Raw genomic sequence first — 11,085 nt, forward strand, 5'->3', positions numbered from 1 at the left:
TGGTGTGAAGGAAGGGGTTGGGAAAGATGGACCCCCTTCACGAATACCCAGTAGGGTAGCTTAATTTCAGACATAACAGTGAGAATCTATTGTGAGCGAATCACAGTGGGTGAGGAAAACATTGTGTGTGACCAGACACCAGAACTGACCAGAATTGAAATTGGAAGTAAACCAGGTTATTTCTATTATTTGTTTATTCGTGAAAATAAATAAATAATAGGGGGGTGTTAATGGAGGTTAATGGTGGTTTGTTTGTGTTAATGGAGGTTAATGGTGGTTTGTTTGTGTTAATGGAGGTTAATGGTGGTTTGTTTGTGTTAATTCTAGTTGAAACTCTCACTGAAGTAATTTTCGTTTATTTTTATTTTTTGATTCGATTTGAGAGTTGAGATGATTGATTTTTTATTAATTTTATAATTTTATTTTTATTGATGTTGGAAACAGGTAATGGGATGCTGAGAGAAGGATTGAATTTAATTTGAATTGGACTGGATTAAATGGGATTGAATTTAAAAATTGAATATTGGATAAAATTGGATCCACTTGAAAAAAGTGGATTAGGAAATTGGAGAAAAGGTGTTCTATGAAACTATGAATTGAATGAATTGAATCTATGAATTGGAGACCTGTAGACCAGGCGCTCCCAGGAGACTTGTGGACCAGGTGTTCCACCAGAGGAAAAAGACCAGGTGTTCGTGGAGCACTTCACCTGCAAGAACGCCTTGGAACCAAGGTGGAAGGGACCAGTCCAGGTGTTGCTGACTACACCAACGGCAGTCTTTCGCGAGGGCAAGACCTCGTGGATCCACGCCACGCACTGTAAGTTGGCCATACAAGCACCAGACACCACACCCCCAGAACACAGTAAGGATGGGCCTAATCATAGGTACAATACTATTGATAGCGACAGCAGCTAGGGGAAACTCCGATTCCAAATAGATGCAAAAACGAAACCCGACACCTCACCGTAACATGGGGACAAAGAGTATCACTACCATGTTTCGAACAGAAAGCCCTGCACACAAATTGGGTGAACATAAATTGGCTAGCACTGTCGGCAGGGCCTGGACGCGTTGGCATGATACTACAAAAGCAACGAGAGTTCCGGGAAGACGGGCAAGCTAGCATTAAGACCTTGGCCCAACCAGGATACCAATGGGGAACCCCTGATTTTAAGCTACAAACACGCACGCGCCTAGAGAAAGGCATGACTATGCAGGTCCGGTGCAGCGTCTGGACCCCTGGCGCGGCCGGTGGCGAAAGGAACTACATACCATGCATCGAATACATACTCACGCCACAACCCCAGAATAAGGCCCCAAAGAAGGGTGAAAACACATATTGGAAAGTGGCCAGGGAAGTGGCAACAATTCAAAATAGGACACACTGCTGGTCGTGCATGCGCTTTCCCCAAGCAGGCACCACAGGAATACACATGATAGTGCTACCTCTGTCCCTCAATGACCTCTGCTCACAACCTATCGATTCCCCATGTTTAGTCACCACGCTGGAAAGAGAAGGGGTTGACAACGGCAAGAGTTGCAATCGACAATTTAATTATCGCCCGTCAATGATTGCCCATGTGGCCGAGAGGCCTGCCCCCGTCTGGGTCAAACCACAGAAAGGGAAGGTCTGCCTCCAGGGTTCCGGCCACTTGCGTATGGGAGAATCAGAATGCGCCTACACTCTCCCCGGGAAGCTGGGACAAGGGAGCTCGGGGATTACATTACGAATAGTACTGCAAGATAAACACAACCACAACATAACGGCTATAACATTCTCTAGGGGGGTTAGTAGGATTAATGGGGTGGTAAAGGGACTCCAGTGCTTATCCACCCACCTGGTCCCACCCCATGGGACAATGTTTATATGCGGCGACAAGGCTTACCCCTATTTACCAAATAATTGGGGGGGGCACATGTTATCTGGGTTCAGTCCTTCCTGACGTTGAGATACTGGATGAGCTAGACCCAAAGTCCTTGGACAGGCGTTATAAGAGGTCAGTCATAAACGAAGATGGAACCACTAAACTACACGGGAGTCTATGGGAAAAGGTGTTTGGTTTCTTCTTCCCAGGAGCGGGCACAGTCATGGATAGTTTCCGGATAGATAAATTGGCTTTGGCCCTAGAAAAGGTGGCAAACGACACCGCTACGGCTCATGACATACTATTGGACACGGTGATTCACATGCGTACAATGGTGATGCAGAATCGGGTGGCTTTGGACATGCTCTTGGCAGAGAAAGGAGGGGTATGCGGAATTATAGAGGGAAAATGTTGCACTTACATACCCGATCCATCTGAAGGAGTGTCAGCCGCAATAGTGAGACTAAGGGAAACTAGCCACGCCCTGACAATCGATCGGATCGCGCGCGAAAATTCTTATACATTTAGCTGGCTCACTGACTGGTTCCAGGGATGGACGGGCACCATAGTGAAGTGGTTATTGACCGCACTGGCTGTGATAATCGGGGTAGTAATTTGGGGGGCACTAATGAAATCTCCAGTCCTCCTCTGTATGAGAAAGTATTTTACAGGATGGAAAGTGAAGAAGCCGCCGACAACGACTATGGCTCTGACCACAGAGGCCGTCGACCTGAACGGGTCCTTCAACAAGGCAGTTGCGACCGGCGCTCCAGAAAATTGCATTGAATTTTGTGGCAACTGTGATACTTGTGTGGATCCCATGTGGGAACTGGCTGCTGCCTGTAACGGTGTATGTGATGACTGTGATACTTGTGCTATAAACCCCTTGCGTGTACTGGCTAACGCTGCTTATGTATTACAAGCTGACAGCTGCACGCCCCCTTCTGACCCAACTATGGATCTGATTGCGACACTGGGTCTGGCGGTCGAGGGACCCGACGTGGATATCCTAGACCCGCAAGCCGACCAGGCGCCCAAGGGAGACTTTGACATAAAGGAAGTTCCTCTCTTTGCTTCATATGTATTAAGTTCAAATGCTTCAAGTGAATCGGATTTTTACGCTCTGTACCCTGACCAGGAAATTGAGACACAAGATACTGACGACATTTTGTATTCCCCAGAACAGCAACACGTGAGGGACCTCATGGGCATGATCGTTGATTAACTTCGAAGATCTGCAAGGACTGCGTCTGCAAAGGGTGGGGGGAGCCAGTTCCGCAGGGGAAGTGATGCACCCTCTGGCGGAGCAGAACCTCATCTGGACCAGACGTCTTCGTTGTGGATCCGAAACGTTAATGAACTTTCATGTTTTGAGCCCTCAGGCTCCAAGCACGCACCACACGACACGTTCGCCAAATGCACGGGCGAGGCGCTTTGGGCGCACGATATGCCCTTGGGAGATACCCGCATTACAATTATTTTTTCAATACCCGCATTACACAATTATTTTTCAATAAAGCCCGATGTGGCACGTTGTCTCTTAAGATACTTTGTCTCGACGAGACAAGAGGAAGGAATGTCAAGTAGTAGATTTGTTATTGCCTAAAGTTCAGTTATAGACGTTGGGTGCTAATGTGTTATGATTTATATGATGTTTAAAAATGCTATTTTCATGAAGTTAATAAAGGGTTTGTGCTTCGTTTTAGTTTTGGATGAGGAGAGGCTCGCTGAGGTCATGCTGAACAAATTGTATACGTGTGCTTTTTTCGAGGCTGGTCGTAAAACCACGCCCACATGCGCTTGTTTTTGCGTAATGCTAGTAGAATGACATGAACCTATCGTTAACTATATATATTTTGTTTTAATCTCAGCAACGCATGACTCTGTATAAACATGCTTTGGATTACTCATGTACACAAACCCATAAAATATATGGGTTTGTTTGGCTAAGCATACACTCTTCTCTTTGTGAGTTACAGTTCTGTTTTCTCGGAGCCCAGAGAAACAATTGGTCCAAATGATAAGGAAAGGCTGACTCCCCCGAATGATAACGGTGGGAGGGACTCTCGCCAGTCGCTTCGTTCTCTCGGAGATTTTCTGATAAATCGTATTCGTATATAAGTGAATGAGAATCAATGCGTTTTCAGGAAGGCTTGACTTGGCATGTTCTTGCTGTAGCTTGCTGTAGATGTCTTGTCTCCTCCGGATCTGTATAAGTTGGCTTTAATAAACTGCGTCATTTTTCAGGCTATTTGTGGACTTCTTTTGCAAACGAAGAGCTGATTCTTCACATATATATATATATATATATATATATACACAAAGAATTAAGTTAAGCACCCCCCCCGTTTTTTTACAACCTCGCACATTACAAGTTTGTTGTCGTCAAAACAGTGTAATATACCCATGTTATTGCTATATTTTCTGGAGAAGTGATATTATGGTCACATAAAAACATAACAATCATGCCGTTTTCAATATTTTATTCTGAATAATTTAAGGTGAAATTTTTTGGGAATTTTAGGCATATTTTCACCTCAATTTAAGTATGGAGCTATAGGTCCATCACGGACAGTGTGGATGACGTTTATGTTTTCTAACGTACAGTCATTGTTCTGAGAAGACCTCTAGCGATCTTTGCGTCAATAACGTGTGTAGGACCCACGTGATCGGATCACTGACTCAACCCTACGTCTCATAGACCCTGTAAGCCGTCGTATGCGTTGCTGTGGCAGGTTGTTCCATTCCCGATGTAATGCACGTTCGGGACATGTTGGGACGACAAATTGCGAAGATGGTCCCTCCAATAGCCAATCTGGATGAATTGGAACGTGCATTACATCGGGAATGGAACAACCTGCCACAGCAACGCATACGACGGCTTACAGGGTCTATGAGACGTAGGGTTGAGTCAGTGATCCGATCACGTGGGTCCTACACACGTTATTGACGCAAAGATCGCTAGAGGTCTTCTCAGAACAATGACTGTACGTTAGAAAACATAAACGTCATCCACACTGTCCGTGATGGACCTATAGCTCCATACTTAAATTGAGGTGAAAATATGCCTAAAATTCCCAAAAAATTTCACCTTAAATTATTCAGAATAAAATATTGAAAACGGCATGATTGTTATGTTTTTATGTGACCATAATATCACTTCTCCAGAAAATATAGCAATAACATGGGTATATTACACTGTTTTGACGACAACAAACTTGTAATGTGCGAGGTTGTAAAAAAACGGGGGGGGTGCTTAACTTAATTCTTTGTGTATATATATATATATATATATATATATATATATATATATATATATATATATATATATATATATATATATATATATATATTCTAAGGAATGAAAATAATGGCGCCTCGTACCAAGGACATGACCGTGGGAGGAATCTTCAACTTTCTGCCATGTCCATATCCTTGGCACTAGATTCCATTACTCTAACAGCAAAGAAAACATCTGCATTGTCATTAAATTCAAGAAAAGGGCACATAAAATCCACCGATAAATGTTTGCAATCTTCACTAAAATTATATATTTTGGATAATTTCTTAAGGGATGAGTTTTTGCATCCACTGAAGAGTTTAACGCAGCCTTGTCCACTCCATTGTGGACACTTTGGATGGAAAACTTCAGTGCTGAGGTTAAAATGCTGGTTGACGGCTCAATGAAGTTCAGTGATGGGGTTGGAGATTGTGAAGGGGGATGCAGTGAAAAAGTTTTTTTTTGTACAACCTTTAAAATCTTTTATTTCAATTGAATTATATATTTGAACACTGTTGAACACAAATCGAGTTTTCGCACTTTCAAAGCACTACCGAAACAAAATATTTATGCCATTTTACGTCATTACAGCCAATCAAACGTAGCGCTTGCAGACCCTGCCCTTGTCCTTGTTAACAAGACTGCACAGGGAAAGGTGTTCTATGAACTCTCAAGTTGGAATTATGTTATAAATAAAGTTTGTAAATGGTACTATGTCCATTATTATGTAGGTAGAGTGACCGAACGAGTGCGCCCGTGGTTGCTTCCAAATGTGCGCGTATGCACGTTTTTATTAGTCCGCCTCCCGAAGGGGACTTTAGGTTTACTGTCCGTTTGTCCGTCCCACCTGTGGTTTTCTGCACTTTTTCCATACCTTTTGACATATTCAACTGAAACTTGATACATTGCTTTATTATGATTAGTTATAGATCAAGTTTGAGTTCCGGGGTGTTTTGTGTGGAACAATAACATTCTTTAGGACCGATATGGGGCATGTAATGCAAAGCAATTCTCCCTCTTGTTTTGTGTTGTAGGGGCTCTGGAACTTTATTGCCCCAAATCTCTTGCACTTTGCAGTTCTTAACTGATTTTTGATACAGCTTTGTGCAGCAACAAAGAGCAGATGATTGTGATTGGATGCAGTTGCAGGCATTCTTTTGTTTCCATTTGCTCCTGACAGTGTCAGAAAATGTGTGGGAGCCTGGGAACTGGAGAATTAGGAAATGTCCACACAGGTAAAGCCTGCACACACACACACACATCAGAAGATGATATATTGGTTTTGAGTTGGGATTGCTAGAACACTGCAATCTGCAGAACTAACCTGTTTCACTTGAAGAAGCACCTCATATTTTTTGGCCATTTCCAGGTTCCATCCCACCTTGGCTCCTCGACGATCAGGATGACAAACCAGAGATTGGACCATCGTATAAAGAATTTCTCAAACACAGTATGTGCAGTCAAACTTTAACCCTTTTACAATGAACACAGTTGGACCTATAGACATCATAATTACTTGTCAACAGTTGTACTCACGCTCCAAGTTGTCTGAATATATGGAGTTGGATTCTGGAAAAGATAGATAATTTGCATATTAAACATGCCATCCTTTAAAGAGGAAATTATTAAAACCAGCACTCACGTTCTCATATGATGTAATTTTATTCATTTATTTTATCTTTTTGATTAGTGCTATCTTGATCCTTGAGTTCCTACGAAATAATAAAATGACCAATGCAAGTTCATTAATTGGATTGGTTAGAACCAGGTAGGTACACCTACAACAATATGCGGTCAACCCAGGAAAGGCCATAGCTGATGGTGAGACCTAAAGGTTCAAGAAACTGAATATCTTCCAGTGGATGACTCTCTCTTTTTCTCTCTTTCTCTCTATCATGTGCATCATTGGGCTGCTGCGTTTCATCATTGGTTGGAGGCACAGCAATACCACTGATGCATTTCCCCCTGCTGGTTAAGGCAGGAATTTGTAATTTGTTCATGGTGCCGGTGAATTCTCGCCTACTCTTTGTAAAGGACACTGTGGGGTCTTTAACGCTCAGCAACTAATGCCAGCATACCTGATGCCCGTTTAACGTCCATCCAAGGGATGGCACACACTTTGATGAATCGCTCCGTCTGTGAAACACCAGGATCATAGTTTATAAGTGGGCTGAGATTCGAACCCAAGCTGCACAGCTTTAAGGCGAATGTGTGTACCTCTTTAGCCTAGCCATCCTGCCAACCCTGTGGATGACAAAGTAAATAGATAGGTGGGTTAATTTGTCGATCATTCTGGAGTGATAGTGTGGAGACTGTGGGATCTTCCAGGATTGAAGGACATGTTTCATTTATCAGATCGGAGTAAAATCATATATAAATCAGCAGAGAACGATGTAACTGCTTTCACATTGCACAGGGATGGGGTAGTGTATGATACAATGCGGAGTCGTCTGCAAAAAGAAAGGGAGGGTTTTCCAGAGTGTCAGAAAGGGCGTTGATATACGAGATAAGGAACAAAACTGGGCCCAAAACATTGCCTTGAGAAACTCCACCCTCCATCGAGAGAGTGGAGGAAAGAGTTCCATTGAGGAAAGGAGGAGAGGTTCCAACAAGTTGATTGCGTGGGTGGAGGAATTCAGAAATCCAGGAAAGAAGGTGGCTTTCTATGCCATAGGTAGAGAGCTTGGCAAGCAAAGCAGGATGCCAGGCTGTGCCCATGCCAGAGATATGTCCAGGGAGACGATCCTAACCTCTTGAGTTTGAAGGCCTCCAACCAATGTTGAAGGGGCGCAGCAGCATGTCTAGCATTGATTGCCCGGGACAGAATCCAAACTGATTGTTCGGCGATCAGGTTGGTTAAAAATGGGAAAGAGCTGACATCGGAAGCAATGACTGGCTGACACTTGTTCGGGTCTTCATTGAGTTTTGCATCTAAACACATATTTAATTATACAACTATTAAATACACATTTAAGTCTATGTAAGTCCTTGATTCACTTTCATTGCAATATTATACAACTAAATTTCAAACTAACAAACAACCTCATTGATTTTTCTCTCGACTATATTTTTTTTATCGCCTTTATCTAGTCGTAAAATTATTAAATTGGCAACTGCTTGGGGGAGGGATGTTGATCCCCGAATTTGGGGAGTGTTGGGGGCGTTGTACGGACATCCCTGTGACGGACCACTCTAAAATGGTGGGCTGAACATCTGATGAATTGTCCCAATGTCTTAACGAATACTACTTGTCTTTAGTACTTCAGGATGGCCTTTCCAGTGTCCACAGTAATTTTTATGTTTTCGCTTTCTCCTATCAGAGCAACAAGAGGCCAAGAGTAACCTTCCTCCAGGTCGTGTGGGAGCCTCATTTAATTATGATGAACCCATAACTGATGGCTGGTTGCCATCATTTGGACGGGTCTGGGAGCAGGGAAGGAGACGGAATGGGCGGTAAGTGGGTTGTTGATATTTACAATATAAGGAAAGGCATTTGTCATTGGACCTGAAGGCCTTTTCAATTTTTAACAAAAAAAACCATCGTCCGTTCGGTATTTTTTTCAGTATAGAGCATTGCCATAAAAAGCGGATAGCGAAGGTTGTTCAGTCTTCTTAGGAAATGGTATCCAAAATCACCCAAGAAGCTGAGCTTCATTTATTTTTATCCCCACGCCTTTCAAAATATATGGGGGAGGTAGGAGGGGTCGTGGGGGGTTAAAACTAAATAAATGCTATTGGTAATCGGCTTCATCCGTCATGCTATCTCCTTGGCAGTTGGGCAGAAATTCACCAAGCTTAGTAATTATGATCACCACATGACAATATGATTTGAGGGCAGTATGGCTTTTGATCTTGCCCCTCTGGGAGGGGTCAAAAGGTCAAATGCCAAAAGATGCAATTACGGGCAAGTTTTGAAACACTTTAATGAAGTTTTTTTTATGCAACCAACATTGGAGGAAGCATGAAACATGGAAGGATTTTTTGAACTTGATTCCCGCCCGGTTCATGCCCCAGGGGGTGTGGATTTGGGATTCCAGGGGTCAAAATAGGAAAAGATATTTAACTCAAAATTTTATATTGGGTCATTCCTGTTGGAACGCTTTGCCATCTTTTAACTTTGCTATAGGTGGGAAGCGTGGGGATTTGCGATGGTGTGCCACCGACTTCACGAGTTTTTATCGTTGAATAAGCACGCAGCAACTTTGAATGAGCGACTTGTTTTTTTTCAGCTTTCTTACCCGCACGCAGTTCACAACATGGCATCTGTCACAACTCTCTTAATCCACTTTTGGCACCACGTGATGTCTATCACAAAACTTTAGAGCAATCACTTGTGGCACTTTTTATTTAAGCAATGATGAGCACCTCAAGTGTTCTACATTATCTGGTTTAACTTAGAACTTGACAACAGTTCGATGTGTTTCACAGTGTCATATTTTGTTTTGTACTACGTAAGAAAACATACAATGTAACTATTGATTACAACACAACAACAACAACATGCATTTTAAGGCCATTTTCCCTGCTAGAGCGGGGAAATTGATTAGAATTGATTAGAGGACTATTGATTGATTGATTGATTTATTGATTGATTTTTATTACTTGATTATTGATTATTACTACAACAACTATTGATTAGAGGCATCCATTTTGGTGCTCCGTGCTGCACAACACAAAAGCACCAGCTGTAAGTTTCAGCTTTGAGATATAATTTCAAGTTTCATTTAAATTATATATATGTGTACTTTAACACACGTGGGAACATGCTACATTAACAAAGACTGAGGTTTACAAGACCAGAGGCTTTCCCAAATACAAGTCATTTTAACCATTTTATTATCCGAGCTCGTTAAATAAAACCAAACTTGGACACTATTTCCCAAAGTAATTTTAACGTATTTTGGTGTCGTTCCTAGTAAATCGGTGCGTCTGTGAATCCTTTGCGTGCATAGATTGCGATCTTGGCAAAAGATCAAGTGCAAGTCTCAGCGGGGGACGTGCATGAAAGGAGCACATCGAAGAGGAAGAAAAAGTTTGAACTAGCCTTGCTTGGCAGCATGGAGTTGTAGATCAGCTGTGGTGTGAATACCGTAGTCGAGCACTGGCCTTGACCATGGCTCGGTGTAGCTCTTGCCGAAATGCATTCGTGAGTAGTAGTTTAAAATGTATATTTATTAAACATCACCTTGGTGTACAGAATTGCACATAGTGGGTTTAATGAAGATTGTTAAATTTGTAAAGAGTGAGGTTGGTGGGAGAGAGGAGGATGTATTGTTGTCATTTATGTACATTGCTCTGAAAACTATTTCACTAAATAAATATTTTCTGCATATCTCAATGTTGTTGTGATTTTCTTTAAATTTGTAACAGTTGTACTTGTAGATCTCCCTTCATTGTTGGAAACCATCATGTAGAGTTGTAGACCATTGATTCCCAACCTTAACATCTCCTTGGACAATAATATTGAAAAAACAAGGTTTTGCCAGGCAACATATTCTTTCCTAACCTTGTCACCATGACGAAGGATCTGAAAAAAGCCAAATAAAAGGACACGATGATGTGATGATGTTGGGTGTGGATGTGTTTTTTGTAGATTCCGTCATTTGGTGGGGGATGTTACAAAAGATGTCGCTGTATGTAGTGTCTTTGTGGTGTCGTTTTAATGTGTCTCGGGGCCTGCGGGTGGGTGTACATGTAGTGGCGTGGGTGATTAGGATTGGCATTTGCTGTTGCAAGGAACTGTGCACCTCTCATGTCTAAGTGGTCTTTGATTTTTAGCATTTTTACTTCTCTGCATAGGTGCTTGATTTGATGGGTGTTGTTAATGTGCAACCTGTGATGATGTGAAGCGCTTTGTTTTGTATGGTCTGAAGGGTGTTGAGATGTGTGTTTGATAGGCTGGAGGCCCAAGATGACAACAAACAACAACAGGCATTTT

The 11,085-nt window shown here is 42.3% G+C and overlaps 1 protein-coding gene across 2 annotated transcripts in view; it reads left to right on the forward strand.

Annotated features, from left to right (window-relative positions):
• Positions 1-10,479, forward strand: part of CENATAC (centrosomal AT-AC splicing factor) — a 480,847-nt gene extending 470,368 nt beyond the window's left edge. For both annotated transcript variants that reach the window (XM_068133891.2, XM_078767151.1), the window contains 4 exons: positions 6,328-6,382; positions 6,517-6,597; positions 8,468-8,600; positions 10,100-10,479. Coding sequence is in view for 1 of the 2 variants with exons in the window: in XM_078767151.1 (XP_078623277.1) it covers positions 6,328-6,382; positions 6,517-6,597; positions 8,468-8,600; positions 10,100-10,190 (360 nt within the window). In the remaining variant the exon portion in view is untranslated. The remainder of the gene's footprint in view (positions 1-6,327; positions 6,383-6,516; positions 6,598-8,467; positions 8,601-10,099) is intronic.
• Positions 10,480-11,085: the final 606 nt, after the last annotated feature.

This window comes from Myxine glutinosa, chromosome 13 (genome assembly GCF_964187855.1).
Source record: "Myxine glutinosa chromosome 13, kmMyxGlut1.1, whole genome shotgun sequence".
Taxonomy (NCBI): domain Eukaryota; kingdom Metazoa; phylum Chordata; class Myxini; order Myxiniformes; family Myxinidae; genus Myxine; species Myxine glutinosa.